Source organism: Pelophylax lessonae, assembly GCF_965119305.1.
Source record: "Pelophylax lessonae genome assembly, chromosome: 10".
NCBI classification, from domain to species: Eukaryota; Metazoa; Chordata; class Amphibia; order Anura; family Ranidae; genus Pelophylax; species Pelophylax lessonae.
Genome location: NC_138777.1, coordinates 155,656,264 through 155,673,976, shown reverse-complemented (window position 1 = coordinate 155,673,976; position 17,713 = coordinate 155,656,264). Strand labels below are relative to the sequence as shown.

The window sequence follows — 17,713 nt, the reverse complement described above, 5'->3', positions numbered from 1 at the left end:
ATTCTTCCCCTGGCTCGTCTGAAGAGCTTGCACTCATGGATGATCTGGTTGCTTCTATCAAGCAAACACTGCGTTTACAGGATGAACAATGTCCTCCTGCTGCCTTGGCGACTTATGGGACGCAGAAAAGGCGCAAAGCATCGCAGGTGTTTCCTTGCACTGATGATTTTCAATGCACTGTAAAAGAACAATGGCGTAATATACGCAAGCCTTTTGCTGTACCGAGTAGGTTTAAGCTACGCTATCCTTTTACGCCCGCTACTGATGAGCGTTGGTGTATCCCGCCTCCGGTGGATCATGCGATAGCGGTTTTGAATAAGTCCACTGCGATTCCTGCTGAGGACACTCCGGTGTTCCGGGATGCCACGGACAAGCGGATGGAGTCCCTTGCCCGTCATACCTACTCTATTATGGGTTCCATGTTGAAAGCTTTATTTGCTTCACTTATGGCGGCCCAGGCTGTCGCTAGCTGGACGCAGGTGCTTAGACGCGTCCTGGTGGCTGATTCTGCCCCCCAGGCGACTTTGGTTATGGTGGATCAAATCCACCAGGGTGTCATGTATTTGTGTGATGCGGACCTGGATATGGTTCCGTTGGCTGCACGTGTACATAGTGTGGCGGTGTTGTCCCGCCGTCTGGTTTGGTTGAAGTGTTGGTCGGTGGACCAATCTTCACGTAAGACCTTGGCTAACTTGCCTTATGATGGTTCTCGCCTTTTTGATGAATCCCTAGATACCTTAATTAAGGGGGTCACGGGTGGTAAGAGCACGCTCCTGCCCCAATCCCACAAGGCTAAGACGGCTCCTGGTAAGAGGAATGCTTCCTTTCGACCCCCTCAGGGGTCCTTTCGTGCCTTTCGGTCACACTATAGGGGCAATCCGTCCAAGGGTCAAGGCTCCCACAAGAAGCCGTGGGCTGGTAAGCAAAAGTCCGGCCAGTCCGGTTCCGCGGCCCACAACAGTGCGGCCTGAAGGGGCGCCCTCACCCGGCTCAGGGGTGGGGGGACGCTTGCTCGGTTTCCTTCGGCCATGGCTGTCCCGTGTTCGGGACAGGTGGGTTCAGGAAATCGTTCGATCTGGTTACAAGATCGAGTTTCTCTCTCGGCCGGACAGCAGATTTTTTCCCTCAAATCTTCTACTGTCCCCGGAGCGTTTGCGGGATCTGCATCTAGCGGTGCAGGACCTGAGGGCTCAGGGAGTGGTGGTCCCGGTGCCTCATCGGGACAGATTTCGGGGGTTCTATTCCAATCTGTTCACCGTACCCAGGAAGGAGGGCAAGGTGCGTCCGATTCTGGACTTGAAGGCGCTGAACCGCTTCGTGCGGGTGCTCAAGTTCCGCATGGAATCCCTGCGGTCGGTGGTGGCTGCCCTGATTCCGGGGGAGTTCATGGCTTCCATCGACTTGAAGGATGCGTATCTTCACATCCCCATTTTCGAGGGTCACCAGCGGTACCTTTGATTCGCCATAGCGGAGGATCATTACCAATTTGTGGCGTTACCTTTTGGTCTCGCCTCGGCTCCACGGGTGTTCACCAAAGTGTTGGCCCCGGTTCTGGCTTTGTTGAGTATCTGGATGACATTCTGGTTCGGTCTGCGACCAGCCAGGGTCTGGAGAAGGATCTGTCCGTTACGTTGCAGACTCTGCAGGAGTTTGGGTGGACGATCAATTTTCCAAAGTCAACGCTGTACCCATCGGTTCGTCTCCCTTACCTGGGAATGATTCTGGACTCTGTCCAGGCGAAGGTCTTCCTTCCGGACGACAAACTCAGGACACTTCAGGAGGAAGTCAGGTCCCTCAGGGACGATCCGTCCTCGTCCATTCGGACGTGCATGCGGTGTCTGGGATTGATGGTCTCGGCCTTCGAGGCGATTCCCTTCGCCCAGTTTCACACGCGGGGTCTCCAGGCGGAGATTCTGTCCAGGTGGGACGGGCGACCGCACTCTCTGGATCTTCGGATCTCGTTGAGCCATCGGACCAGAAGGGATCTTCTGTGGTGGCTTCAGTCCTCGTCGGTGTCGGGGGGCAAATCTTTTCGTCCCTTCTCGTGGACGGTGATCACCACGGACGCCAGCCTGTTGGGCTGGGGTGGTGTTCTGGGCGTTCTGTCTGCCCAGGGTACTTGGTCGGAGGAAGAGTCCTCCCTTCCGATCAACATTCTGGAACTGCGAGCGATACGTATCTGCCTTCGACGTTGGACGGACAGACTACAGGGCTGTCCGGTTCGAGTGCAGACGGACAATGCCACGGCGGTGGCTTACATCAATCACCAAGGGGGCACCAGGAGTGCCAGGGCGGCTCGAGAAGTGGCCGACATTCTGTCTTGGGCTGAGACGCACGTCCCGGCGATATCGGCAGTTCACATTCCAGGGGTGGAGAATTTGCAGGCGGATTATCTGAGCCGTCAGTCCCTGGACCAGGGGGAATGGTCCCTCCATCCGGATGTTTTCCAGATGTTGTGCGCGAAGTGGGGTCTCCCGGAGGTGGACCTGTTCGCGTCTCGTCTGAACAACAAGGTACCATGGTTCGTGGCAAGGACGCGCGATCCTCGGGCAACTGCGTCGGACGCGTTGGTTGCCCCGTGGCATCAGTACCAACTGATGTATGCGTTTCCACCGATTCAATTGCTGTCCAGGTTCCTTCGCAGGTTGCACTTGGAACCAACCACGGTGATTCTGGTGGCACCGGACTGGCCTCGTCGGTCCTGGTACGCAGACCTCGTAAATCTGGCGATCGACGCCCCGTGGCGTCTGCCTCTTCGAGAAGATCTCCTGTCGCAGGGGCCGATCTTCCATCCTGCTTTACAGTCGCTGGCTTTGACGGCCTGGCTGTTGAAACAGAGGTCCTGAAGTGCAGGGGTCTTTCCCCTGAGGTCATTCACACTTTGATCAATGTGAGGAAGTCTTCCTCGGGGAAGGTCTATTACCGTACTTGGAAGGCGTATTTTGCCTGGTGCGAGTCCAGGGGGTTCTCACCTCGCACTTACTCGGTGTCTAGGGTGTTGTCCTTCCTCCAAACGGGTGTTGACCAGCGTTTGGCGCTGGCTACGATCAAGGGTCAGGTGTCTGCGTTGGCCGTTCTCTTCCAACGTCCTGTGGCATCTACCTCTTTGGCTAGCACTTTTGTGCAGGGGGTACGACATCTGATCCCTCCTAGGAGGGACCCTCTACCCCCTTGGGACTTGAATCTAGTTCTGTCCGTGTTGCAGCGTGATCCTTTTGAAAGGATCAGGGAAATCTCGCTGTCTTTGTTGTCCAAGAAGGTCGCCTTTTTGGTGGCTATTACCTCGGCTCGTAGAGTGTCGGAGCTGGCAGCCTTGTCCTGCAAGTCTCCGTATCTGATCGTGCACTTGGACAAGGTGGTCTTGCGACCTAATCCTTCTTTTCTTCCGAAGAGGGTTTCGGACTTTCACCTCAATGAGGACATTGTCTTGCCATCGCTTTGCGCGAAGCCTAAACATCCGAAAGAGGTGCAGCTGCACGCCTTGGATGTTGTCCGGGCGATCAGGGTTTACCTGAACTCGACTGAATCTTTTCGCAAATCGGATTCCTTGTTTGTTCTTCCGGAGGGTCCTCGGAAGGGCATGGCGGCGTCGGCTTCTACCATCGCCAAATGGATCAGACAGACCATTGAACAGGCCTATGCTTTGAAGGGGAAAGTTCCCCCTGTGCCTGTGAAGTCGCACTCTGCCAGATCTCTGAGTACGTCTTGGGCCTGTCGTCATGGGGCCTCTGTGGCCCAGGTGTGTAAGGCGGCGACTTGGTCGACCGTGCACACTTTCACAAAATTCTACAAAGTAGATGTTCAGGCATCTGCGGATGCTTCCTTTGGCCGCAAGGTTCTTAGTGCGGCAGTTCCCTAGAGCCCTTGTTGCGGGCTCCTTGGCTGTTTGGGATTCTTTGTTTTTCCCTGGGTTCTTGCTCCTGTTGAGCAAGTGTTTTTTTCTCATGCCCGACTGGGTTCCTTCCTTTGGTAAGGTTCCTTTCTCTGATGGGAGACGGCGTTGCCTTAGGCACGGCTGCTTTTTTCCCACCCCTCATGTTTGCACTGCTTTGGGACATCCCCATTGTGATGAATATGGAGGGGCGGCGACTGTCGGAGGACGTAAGAGAAAACGGAATTTTTGTAAAATCTTACCTGTAAAATTCCTTTCTCTGAGTCCTCCGACAGTCGCCGCCCCCGCCCCTCTTTTGGGGTTGTTGGTTATATACTCTACTGCTATTCCACTGAAACTGAGTTGGATACAGGAAGTGGAGGGTTATGAGCTGAGGGGACCACCCCCTGGGGGTGGGATATGTTAAAAGTCTTTGTACTAACATATTCTGTTGCCTAGCTACTCCTACGGAGCAAAGGTCATAACCCCATTGTGATGAATATGGAGGGGCGGTGACTGTCGGAGGACTCAGAGAAAGGAATTTTACAGGTAAGATTTTACAAAAATTACGTTTTTTTTTTTTTTTTTTAATTATAGCTCATGCTTTTTTTTTTCCTATTTATTTTATTTTTTTTTTTTAACTTTATTACAGGTTTTTAAGAAAAAAAATCTGATCACTTTTTTTGCTGTCACAAGCAATGTAAACATCCCTTGTGACACCAATATGCAGTGACAGGTACTCTTTATGGAGGGATCGAGGGTCTAAAAGACCCTCGACCCCTCCACTACACTTTCATGTTTGCAAAACGCCAAAAACTGCATTTTTGCATACAGCCGTTTTTTAAATCTGCCGCCTTTTGCAGCAGAGTAACCCGGAAGTGACGTCATGGATGGGAGCCCTGAGCAAAGTCACGGAAAGCGGCGGGAGGGGAGGTCGTCCCCTCCCACTCACCCGGGTAACGATCGAGCGGCTCCCAAGCCGCATCGGTCGTTACTGACGGAAAGCCGACTGTCGGCTGTAAATCACGGTACCGGGATGGTGCCTCTAGCTAGAGGTATAACCCCGCAAAGTCTGCTGACGTGTATATATACGTCACTTTGCGGTAAGTGGTTAAGTAGAATCAAGAGCTGTGTCCGTTAATGAACGAAAGAGAAAATGGGATTTTGACTTACCGTATTCCATTTCTCTGAAGTTCATTGACAGACACAGCACCCACCCCTCTGTGGAGTTGGCTTTCCTCTGATACTGCTTGTAACGAGACTGAGTGCCTATAGCTGAGAGTGTGTGTATACCCCCTGGGACTGCCCATAGTCGTAGTCAAGCTTTTTCCTGCCTAGTGTCCTCCTCCTGTAGGGGACAGTATAACACAATGGTTAAGAAGAATCAGAAACTGTGAACATCAGAGAAATGGATTTTACAGTAAGTCAAAAATCACATTATTACAATGATCCTACCAAGGGTTCCACTTTTTTTTTCCTGGTGAGGTACTGTATGGTAAAGAGTGTAAAACTGTTTCTCAACCCTACTGATAGGCTCCACTCTTTATTTAACTTGTGAGAAGGGGATTGAGGGGGTTTTCCAGGGCAAAGCAACTACCCACTTTTCCTCTGTTCGTGGTGTTCTGGTGCGAACCGATCCGGGGGGTGTTCAGCTCATCACTATCTGTAATCACTATAGAAAGATCCACAAGTGAGCAAAGATTACTGTGGCTGATATCTGAAGTGATCTCTATTCCTAAAGGTCTGTGATCACTATAGAAAGATCCACTACTGATTAATATATCCCGGATAAGATATCCGGGAGTTTACGCCATATAGTGGCCATATGGTCACATTCCTAAAAAAGGTGGAGAATCGTGCACAATGTCGGGCAGCCTCTAAAACACAAGGGAGATACAGACGGAAACTTGGAATGTATCTCTGACAGTTTTTGTATGCTGTTGAATAGGTGAAAGGATGGTTCCTCTGTGTATGTCACTACCTGCCTAACATGGAGAAGGAAGCGTGATGGTATGGGGTTGTTTTTTTTTTTTACTTACTGGATCCTACTACTACCACATTTTACAGAGCCACGCAATACCCTTTTGAATATGCTTGGTTGGTCAGGGGTCCAATCTACAGCAAGATAATGACCTAAAACATACCTCCAGGCTGTGTTAGAACTACCTCAGAAGAAAAAAACAAGTGGGCAAGCTTTAAATTATGGAATGGCCAGCACAGTCTCCAGACTTAGAGTAGCTCCACTTTTGTTGAGAAAAAAGATTCCCCTCCGGGTGATCTCTATACATAACAAGGATTATAACAAACTTTGTTGCAGATTCCTATCTTTTGTTATTCTGAAGAAATTCCTGTTTGCTCTTTTGTGCCTATGTGCTGAGTGGGCCTATTGGGAGTGGTTTTATAATTATCATTCAGCTTTGGCAGCTGCAGGATACTAATGAGGACATCTGCTGGGCCTGCATCCCTTTAGACATGTTGCTATTGGAGTATGTCACCAAAAATGAAATTTTTGTTGCAGGGCATGCCAGAAATCTGGCTTGTATCTTAGGCAGACTTCTGGAAAAATCAGCAAGCTAATCACACAAGCAGGAAATGTCTTTGGGGTGTGGTCAGTACACATTCTGTGTACCGAACAACTCCAGGTAGCCATATTGCATTGCATTTTCAGAAAATTACAGTGGCTGCATATTGAAAAGGAAAGGTAATTTTTATTAACATTCAATTACAATATGATTTGTGTCACAATAGTATACGCTATATTGTTTAATTTGTTATTTTCTTCCCTCAAGAAAGTAGAGTTACCCTTAATGTATTTGTAATGGCAAATTTTTCTTTTTAAAATAACAAACATGTTATACTTACCTGCTTTGCGCAATGGTGTAGCACAAAGCAGCCCTGATCCTCCTCTTATCGGGTCCCCCGCCGTTGCTATGGCCCATAAGACAGAGCACGGCCCAGCCCCCCGCTTCCTACTCACTGGCTGTGATTGACAACAGTGGGAGCCAGTGGATCCTGCTGCTGCGTCTCAGCCAATGAGGAGGGAGAGACCCAAAAGAGCCTCAGCTCTCGTGCACATTGCTGAGTCTATACCAAGCTCAAGTAAGTATTGGGGGGGGGGGGGGGCTGGGCAGGGATCTGCATACTAAAGGTTTTTTTTACTTTCATACATAAGATGCCTCTAGAACCACTTTAAACCCCACCAACCTGGTTTGGTATGAACTGGGCAGAAGAGTTGTAGCAAAGCAACTTACAAGTGCAACACATTTCTGGGAACATCTGCAACAGTGTCAGGCAGAGCTATATTTGATATATTTGTTGGAGAAAGAATGTCATGAATGTGTTCAACTGGTATACCTGCAAAAGTTGGCTACAGTGAGTCAAACATGTAGCTTACATTTTGTTAAAGAAAATAATTCCATGATTTCTGCAGTTGTTGTACAGAGTACATTGAGACATTAAACTAAACTTAAAGTAAATTTCAATAAAAACTGTACACCAAGACCCCTCCTCTCTTTGTATGGTTCCTCATTTCTTTCTATAGAGCTGAGGCTGTGTTGTACTGGGAGGGGTTATGTATGGACAGAAAGCCTGCTTTTTTTGGTCAGTGTTCATTCACCTGTAGATGGCAGCTTAACCCATTTGTCATGAAAATGAAGAAAGCCTGTATCCTATAATGTACTCCAAGAAAAGGATTTTGCAGGTAAACCAAAAATCCTAATATTTAATTTGAGAGATTTTTTTAAACTCACGTGATTCTGTCATTTTAATGCAGAACTGAACTATTATTAGTTGGTTAGCGACAGATTATCATGATATTTATGTAATAGTCATTTTTTTAGAGTTGTTAAATTTTTTTTAGAGTTGTTAAAATTTAGTCAAGTTAAACCTTTTCTGTAAATATTCATCTCTATTTTACAGAATATTACCGATGCCATTGGTCGGGCAACTGCAGATTCCCTTCAAATACCAATTCAGACTGCATACCGAGAAGCTTTTCAGAGCATTGTCCTTCCAGCTTTTGAGAAAGGGTGTCAGTCTATGTTTCAGCAGATAAATGGCAGCTTCCGACAAGGGACTCAAGAGTGTAAGAAGCCGTTGTTCATTTTTAAAGCTGAAATTTGTGTTGAATTTCACCTAATCTAAAGTGTGTTCTTTTTTCACCATATCCATCTTCTCCTAAACTTTTAACTTTTCCTCTAACAGAATGTGAATGTTTTTTTTTTACATTTCTACTTATATTAAATATATGAAGGGGAAGTGTTTATACCTAATGCAACTGTCTAGAGAAGAGAATAGTTTAGGTCTAGACTCTATAGTCTGCTATATATAAATTGTATTTTTTAATTATAATGATTTTGACTGCTTGCATGACTGCTTGCATATCAGCTTGTTAAAATGATGCAGGCACAGCCAGCTCTCATCATAGAAATCATTATGATGGCCTGCATGATTTCTGGTAATTTAAACCAGATTGGCTTTGTCAATAGAGACTGGTTGAAAGTGAAAATATTTCAAAGTTGCCTAGTACAGTATATGCAGTGTTTTGGAGATTTCCATTGGTACTGGTAGCCATTCTCCTCCGATGCCTTCATGTACATTATCTTCCAATCAGCGGTCCACCCTTTATTGTACTGTTGAAAAACTGGATTTTTTACTTACCGTAACATCATCTGTTTCTCTGAAGTTCATTGACAGACTCGGCTCCATATCTTCTTGACCATTGGGTTATGCTGCCCCCTATCGGAGTAGGACACTAGGCAGGAAAAAGCTTTACCACGCCTATGGGGCAGTCTCTGCAGGCATACACCCACCCACTCACTCTGCTATAGCCCTCAGTTTTGTTGCAAGCAGTGTTTAGAAGTGTTTAAGTGTTGCAAGCAAGTGTTTAAAAAAAAAAAACATCCCACTCATAATTAGAGGGGCGGGTGCTGCGTCTGTCAATGAACTTCAGAGAAAAGGATTTTATGGTAAGTCAAAAATCCAGTTTTCTCTATCGCTCATTGACAGACGCAGCTCTATATCTTCTTGACCATTGGGACGTCCCAAAGCAGTATTTGCATGAGGGGTTGGAAAAACAACGCAAAAAAGAACGTAATTCCCCAAGGCTACACTTAGCCAACCAGGTAACATGGAGCTCAACCAGGAACAAGTGGAGCGCACCCAGAAAAAACATACACCCTCTAAGAGAAAAATATGTCTCTTTTAGACAGCAGCCTGCAAAACCTTGTGGCCAAAAGAGGCATCTGAAGATGCCAACACATCTACTTTGTAGAAGGCAAAAAGCCCAGGAAGCACTCAGCGCCCTAGTAGAATGTGCCTTCACAGGGAAAGGAGCAACCTGACCCTTCAGAGAATAAGCCTGAACTACTGTCTGTCTGATCCATCTGGATATGGTAGCAGCAGACGCAGCCAATCCTTTATGAGATCCTTCTGTAAGGACGAATGGAGCATCTGATTTTCTGAATGACTCATTAACCGCCAGGTAAATTGCCCGCACCGCATCCAAAGAATGCATTTCCTTGGAATGCTTGGGCTTAGGACAAAGTGAAGGCAGCACAATGTCTTCATTAAAATGAAAATCAGAAACCACCTTTGGAAGAAACGATTGATTAGGTCGGAGTACCACTTTATCTCTGTGGACCACCAGATAAGGTGAGCGGCAGGACAACGCCGCCAATTCACATACTCTGCGGGCAAAAGTAATATCAACCTTCTGAGACAAGGCAAGCAGAGGAATCTCCCTAATGTTCTCAAAGGGAGGTTTTTGAAGAACAAATAATACAAAATTTAGATCCCACGGAGGTATCAGAGATCGCCTCGGGGGAGGCATATGGCGAACCCCCTGAATAAAAGTGCAAATAAGGGCATGCGTAGCTAAAGGGCGTTGGAAAAACACAGCCACAGCCGACACTTGGCCTTTGATAGTGACCAAAGCCAATCACTGTTCAACACCTTTTTGAAGAAAAGTCAAACCCTAGCCACCGAGAACAAGCGAGGGTGCACCTTCCATGATTCACATTATGAAATGTACGATTTTCGATTACATAGTTACATAGTAGGTGAGGTTGAATAAAGACAATAGTCCATCCAGTTCAACCTGTGTAGGTGTGTGTGGCCATAATCATCTCACATAGCCCTGAATGTTCTGATCCTTGAGATGTAGGTCCAAGAGTCTTTTGAAAGCCACCATACTACCCGCAGAAACCACCTCTTGTGGTAGAGAATTCCACAATCTTGTAGCCCTAACAGTAAAGAACCCCCCACGTTGCCTGAGGTTAAAACGCTTCTCCTCTAATCGCATTGTATGCCCTCGAGTCCTCATGCAATCCCTTCGACTGAACAGGTTTTTTTCTAAAAAGAGATATTTTAAAAATTGCTATCATGTTCCCCCTCAGGCGTCTCTTCTCCAGGGAGAATAAATCAAGCGATTGCAGAAGCTCTTCATAATTAAGGTCCTCCAATCCCCTAATTAGTTTAGTTGCCCTTCTCTGGACTCTCTCCAGCTCCAACACATCCCTCCTGAGGACTGGCGACCAAAACTGGACAGAATACTCCAGATGCGGTCAGACCAGAGTTTTAGAAGGATTATAGACTTATCTCTGGAATACATACCTTTTCTTTATGCATGCTAATATTCTGCTGGCTTTGGCAGCTGCCGCTTGACATTGCATGCTATTGCCTAGTCTATCATCAACCAAGACTCCCAGATCTTTCTCCATTTTTGATTCCCCCAAGGGTTCCCCCCCTAACGTGTATTGTGCTTTTATGTTTCTAGTCCCCAAGTGCAAAACCTTACACTTCTCCACGTTAAACCTCATTTGCCAAGTCGTTGCCCACTCCGTTATTTTGTGCAGGTCATCCTGTAGGATATCTGCTTCATGCTGTGCAGTTATTGCCCTGCCCAATTTTGTGTCATCTGCAAAAACTGATATCGAACTACTGATCCCGTCCTCAATGCTTCATGGAAGTAGACTTCCTGGCCTTCAGTAGTGTAGGAATCACTGAATCAGAAAGACCTCTATCCTTCAATAGCTGGCTTTCAACAGCCACGCCGTTAAAGCCAGCGACTGTACAGCGGGATGGAAGATCGGTCCTTGAGACAGCAGATCTTCCCTGAGAGGAATCTTTTAGGGAGCATCAGCGACCAACCTTAACAGGTCTGTTCACCAAGACCGGCGAGGCCAGTCTGGGGCCACCAGAATGGCCAGAACCCCTTCCACTTTTATTCTGCGAAGAAGACTCGGCAGAAGTTTTAGCGAAAGGAATGCATAAATCAGCCGATACTGACTCCAAGGAGCCACCAGTGCGTCTGTGGCATCGGCCAGAGGATCCCAAGACCTGGCTATGAACCTCTTAACCTTCTTGTTGAGTCGAGAAGCAAACAGGTCGACGTCAGGTGTCACACAGGAGATAAAACACCTCCTGGTGTAGGGACCACTCCCCCTGATCCAATACCTGACAACTCAGGTAATCTGCCTGCCAGTTCTCAACACCTGGGATGTGCACAGCAGAGAGGGCTGGAACAAACTTATCCACCCAATCCAGGATCTCAGCCACCTCCCGGGCCGCCGAAACACTCTTGGTGCCCCCATGATGATTGATGTAAGCCACGGCCGTGGCATTGTCCGATTAAGACCGGACAATCTTGCAGACCATTTGTCCAGTGGCTCAGGCAAAGCTTTATCGCTCTGACCTCTAAAATATTTTATCGGAACTTTGGACTCCTCTTCTGTCCAGGACCCCTGGGCGCAGAACATTCCCAGCACTCCTCCCCAGCCTGACATACTGGCGTCCGTGGCTACCACCGTCCAATACAACGGAAGGAAGGACATGCCCTGGCGTAGTGCTAACGAGTGAAGCCACCATAGTAGTGCAGTCTTTGTGTTGTGATTCAATCGAGTCAAAGCATCCTAGGACTTTGGATCTTTGTTTACTTTTGACGAGACTCTCCCTTTGTAAGGGTCTCGTGTGGAACTGAGCAAATGGAACCGCCTCGAAGGTTGACACCATCAGACCAAGGCCCGCATGCAAGTCCATAGAGAGGACAGATTGCTTGCCAACAGCAAACAGATAGCCCCTTGCAACTTGTGCAGCTTGTCCGGAGGAAGAAAGACCCTTGCCAAAGCGGATCCCAGAGTCAGGCCCAGATAATCCAGTCTTAATGGAGGAGGTATCGGGGCAGATTTTTTTAAATTGATGTTTCAACCGAACTCTTGCAGAGTCCGTACAGTGATTTTCAAGTCACCCTATAGTGCTGAATGAGAGTCCGCCCTCAATAGGAGATTGTCCAGGTATCCCAGTACCGAAATCCCCCGTTGGTGCAGTAATGCCACCATCGGAGCCAGCACCTTGGTAAAGACCCTTCTGTACCTGCAAAAGGCGGTTCAGAGCCTTGAAGTCCAGAATTGGACATACTTTGCCTTCTTTTCTGGGCACAGTAAACAGGATTGAATAGAATTCCCTGAAAGCCTTCTCGATAGGGAACCGTCACTATCACCCCTTGCTCCTGTGTGCTGAAGGCACGAAGGGGCCACCTGTGTGCTGAAAAATAAGGGCCCCCGTCTATTGCGTGGTGACTTGCCCTTAGCGGATTCCAGCAATGACCCAAATAGGCAGTCCCCCGTAAAGGGGAGATCTGTAGAGCCTTTTTAGAAGCCTGATCCGCAGACCAGCTTTTTAGCCACACCGTGTGCGGTTACCATTATTGCGTTTAGAACAATGCCACTGACACACAACAATTTTGTCACAGTAGGAGGGAAAAGGGAGTAACTTTGCCGCCTTAAGGGGATCTGAGGGACCCGGCACCCCCCATGTTAAAATGTTCTGCACCGATACAATCCACCAGCGCTCTTGTTTGGGCATGTGCAGTAAAAAAGAAATCATCCTCACTGCAGAGCACCCGAAGTGCGTGGATGCAGACCAAATAGAGTTGCTATAGGTTTGCTAAGCTCACCCTGAGAGCATAACAAGTCCTGCAAGGAGACGCCGGCTAAAGACTATAAATTACATAAGAGGACATAGCCCCCTATAAAGGGGAAGAGGGGGCCAGCCGTGACGCAGTCGTGCAGGCAGAGTACCCCCACACAATGTCCCCACGGTGCTCCCCCCGGTTTAAGGGGTGCACCAGGCAGTCCTTATGTTCACCCCCACCAAAGGAGGGGGGAAGGGCGGGTGCCCATCTGCTGCTCTATCACCCTTGTCAGCAGCTCAACCATCTGGTCAGCAGCTCGGTCAGCCAGCCTCGAGTAGGCCCCCAAAGCTGTGGCCTAAATTTGGGGCCCGATCCGATCGCGGGTCCTCCGTCAGCTCTATCAGCTTGATCAGCAGTTCGGGCAGCTCGGTTAGGAGCTCGGACTGCCTGACATGGTACCCGGACAGCCGCGAATCCGTCGGCATCCCCCGGGTCAGCTCAGTCAGGCACTTCAGACAGCTTGGCATGGTACCCGGACAGCCGCGGCCTCAATTTTTGGCCCAATCCAGCCACGTGAGGCGCAGACCCACGGATGAAGAAACATCCGCTCCCCCTCAAGCCTATAACCACCGCAGGGAGCCCAAAAGACATCCCTGCCCCAGTCGCTAATCCCCAGGGGGCCAGGAACTTGCTCAAAGACCCCTGTCTGCGATCTGGACAGCCCGGTCAGCAACAACCATATCCATCCTCCCTAACTGGAGCAAGTGGCAAAGCCAGCTCCTACCTAAACCTGGGAGGGAGGGGGCTTTGGGGTAGGTTTGGGCAAAAAGACCACCGTGACTGTTAGAGGGGCTGGTGGAATGGAAGGGAACCAACCCGGGTGTCCGACCATCCCAAGGAGGGGCCCACGTCCACCCCGAGACCACAAGAGCTATGGGGGGACACTACTCACCATATCAACGACATCGGGTGGGCGCCACTCCGGACAGACTACCTCTCCACTCGAGGTGGGGTTGCTGGCGGCCAAGGGGTATGTTGCGACTCAGGCCAAACCAGGTCGTGTGCGTCCCGGGGAGGTGTTTCACTCACGGGCCAGCCCCCGTCCGTTTGTGGCTCTGTCGTGGCTAGGCCTAGCGCTGGGTTATAACCTGCACATGCTCGCTGGCCGGGCTGCGAGACCTTAAGGATCTAGCATATCCAGTCCGAAACCCAGGCCGGCTGATGATTGCAGTTCTCTCAGGAACATAACTAGCTTAACAAAGGTTCCCTTTAAAATTAAAAAGACAGGCTAAGACCAAAGTCCCAGCTGGGAACTAGCTCCTACTCCTAAACTAGGCAGAAACAAACTGAATCCTATAGCAGAGTGAGTGGGTGTATGCCTCCAGAGACTGCCCCATAGGCATGGTAAAGCTTTTTCCTGCCTAGTGTCCTACTCCTGTAGGGGGCAGCATAACCCAATGGTCAAGAAGATATGGAGCTGCGTCGGTCAATGAATGATAGAGAAATATATTTTAATAAAAAAGGCAGCTTGAGAATCAAAATAGCTATACTTTTTGGAGGGGCTAATAGAGATATGGGTAAACTTCTTTTTCTACCAGGGTGATGTTGCCCTGTCTTCCCCTTGGCACAAAAGGGAAGTGTATTCACAACGCTTCAGAACTCTCGGAGTTGATAATTGTCCTGGGCAATGCAGAACAAACCCACAAGAGCCAGGACACTTGTCAACTATGAGGACACTGCACACTCTGCCTCTACACTATCTTACTCCTTAGAGAAGTCCCTAACTACCAACCATGCTCAATCAATCCTCTTCTACGGGCTGCTGATGTATGTGACCGAGCGTGATTTGTTTTAGTGACAGTGACATAAATACTATTTCCTGCTCTGTGCAGCCGCCATAGTGTCGCAGCCTCCTATTTTCTTCCCCTATGTAGTCAGCCTACATGAGAAAGTGGAGGCTCTAGAACGCACACTGCCTGTATGAGAATATAGAGGGGGAGGCTTGATTGTGCTATAACAATTCGCTACAAATATATCCATGCACTCTATGCCACTAATTAACCCCACAGTTCTGTGCAAATTTCACTTGCCATTGCACTGGTGTACATTTCACTGCACCAACAGCTTTCAAATTGTTTCATTTTAGCAAACTGACTCAATTTTTTTTTGTGAACTTTAAAGCAAGCCAATACTTAGGGTACCATTCACTTTCACGGGGGTTGGTGCCACCCCTCTGAAAAGCTATCTGCTGTGGATTGCTTTCAAAAGAAAGTTGGCAGGCATCTAGGAAGGGAAATGCTGCCTCTTCAACGCCTGTTTTAACTCTGGAAAGGCTAAACCACTGCGCCGCCGCAGCTTATGTAACAAATTTTGTTCACTTTTTTTATTTTTTATTTATTTATTTTATGAATTTAATTTTAGACGGGGTTATGTGTTATTTACGGAGTGTTTATCATTTTGGGGGTAAATACCCCATAAACCCTTTAGTGAATTTTTCTTATCGTATGCAATATTTGGTTTAAATGTGTCACATGACTCAAGTATCGCATACGACATCCTTTTGTTAATTGGCCCCGTAGTTGCATAAGCAACGTTTTTTTCAGTTCAACTTGTGTGGGCATGTGTGTGCTTATAAACTCTGAATAAATATGGGCGCTGGGTACTCTAATTTATTTTTGTTTTAGTGTTGTGGTATGATGTATAGAATAATTTATTTTGTGCATAACAAATCTAGCAGCGGATTGCTATAAAGACACTTTTTTTTTTTTTATTGCTGGATATTTGTTTTGCACAAAATTAATTTATTTTTATTTGGTATTTGTGGTGTTGTATGATGTATAGAATAATTTAGCATACTCGGCACCCATATTTATTCACAGTTTATTGCACATTTGTGTTATATACACAAGATTTCTTGTTTTAGCAGCAGGGGTATCAAATTGCACATGATATACTTTGACTCAGTAATAACTCTTTACAATGTGTGTGTGAATATGTCCCTACTTCTCACGTTCCTGTATATTGTGTTGGCTTAGATGCCCATCAAAACATTTTTATAATTTATCAACACTTCCTGCTGTGGTTCCACATCCTTACTACTCTGACAATAAAGAACACCTTATGCAGTTAAAAAGGTAATTTCACTTTCAGAACAGGTTACATGTTCCACCTGTACAGAAGTACAGTCAACAGAGCTGTAGGCAGTGTGTGCGGATGCAATACAAATTGCAAGTAGCCAAGCTAAGGGTTACGTGGCTTGGGAGAGCATTGGGCACGGGATACTATTGGTATGCCATTGGACATGTCCAATGGCATACCTATACATGGCTACTACCCAAGGATGTTCTGGGAAGGAGACATGCAAAAATCCAGACTATTGCTGCACTACTTGGTAACGTTATTGAAGTATTAAAATCACATCACAGGTATTACAGAAACATAAAAGGTAACGCTTTTTGCGCTTAAGTCAGTGCTTACTCAAAGATGAGATTTGAGTAAGCACTGACTTCAGCGCGAAACGCGTTACCTTTTATGTTCCTTTCATACCTGTGATGTGATTTTAATACTTCAATAAAGTTACCAAGGAGTGCAGCAATATTCTAGATTTTTTCATGTCTCTGAATCTCACAGATGAGTTGTGCAGCACCTTGGGTTCCTGTAAACAACGTGACAGATTTGGTCACTCACCTAGAGCGGCATTTCTTTGGTTTTATTCACCTGGCTGTTATGGGACTGAATCACATATGTGGGTATGCGATCCCACCATCTCAAGTATCCCATGCCCAATGCTCTCCCAAGCCACGTAGCCCTTAGCTAGGCTACTTGCTATTAGCGTTGCCTTATACTTAGTGTTTCTTCCCTATTAGTAAATCCAGGTCAGATACCAAGACATCAGGGAATTTCTGAAGGCAGGGTTGTGGAGTCAGGGTTGTCCTAATGGCACAATAGCCCCATGTTAGGCATGCATCGCACTAGACCCTCTGCCTAGTTCATCGGCCCGTTACCAGGAAATAATCATCTGAGGATTATCTGTAGTACGCATAAATGTTAGTGTGAGGCCCTGTTTTGCTGCATCTGTGTGACAACGTTGTCCACTGTGTTTTTAATTTTTAACTGTTAGTGCTTGGAGGCTAGAGATGTGCCAGTTTTCAGTAATTCGATATATCGCGGTATTGCATACCCAAGGTATTGTTATTGTGGTCATTTTTAAAATACCGTGTTTCTCTGCTCTCCAAATCTGCCTTTAGAATTGATACATTTCAGTGAGCTGAAGTGAGACTCATTCACTCACTCAACAGTTCACTCACTCAATGGAAACAGCTCTGGTAATATGATCCTAGAGTGAAAGAGCTTCGCTCCTCCCTGTAACCAATCAGACCGCTCCCAGGCATACACAGTCATAGCAGCATATATATATATATATATATATATATATATATATATATATATATATATATATATATATATTGTGACAGTATTCACCTTCACTGGAATTTAAAGACAGATAAGTAATGGTTTGGATTGCTCCATATTTGCCAGCAATATCTCTATATATGAATATTAAGGTTTATTCCCATTTGCCATGAAATCTGTAATTCCTAAATGCTGGGTATATTACATAGCTTTCAATGTCAGACAGGTATTCCTTTTGTTGTGTATTGGGAGGGAATGTGGATTGCCCTTTTGCATTGTTACGTGTTAATGACCTCCCATTGTTCTGTCTGTCTGCCTTAAGATAAACTTATAGGAATGTGGATTGGATGCTAAGGGGGAGGGGGGAATTGTCCCACATTGTAAATTTTGTACACTGTATGAGAGTGTAAAACTCTGTTCCTATTGGATGGTGAATATTATGTTCAGTTTTCAACAAGGTCCATCTGGGTGGTAACTTTGTGGGTGAAAACTGTATATAAGTCTTGTTCAATTAAAGT

The 17,713-nt window shown here is 46.9% G+C and overlaps 1 protein-coding gene across 2 annotated transcripts in view; it reads left to right on the top strand.

The window, feature by feature from the left end:
• Positions 1-17,713, top strand: part of EDC4 (enhancer of mRNA decapping 4) — a 629,569-nt gene that overhangs the window by 494,427 nt on the left and 117,429 nt on the right. For both annotated transcript variants that reach the window (XM_082271180.1, XM_082271179.1), the window contains exon 24: positions 7,790-7,955. In XM_082271180.1, the coding sequence (XP_082127306.1) occupies positions 7,790-7,955 (166 nt within the window). The remainder of the gene's footprint in view (positions 1-7,789; positions 7,956-17,713) is intronic.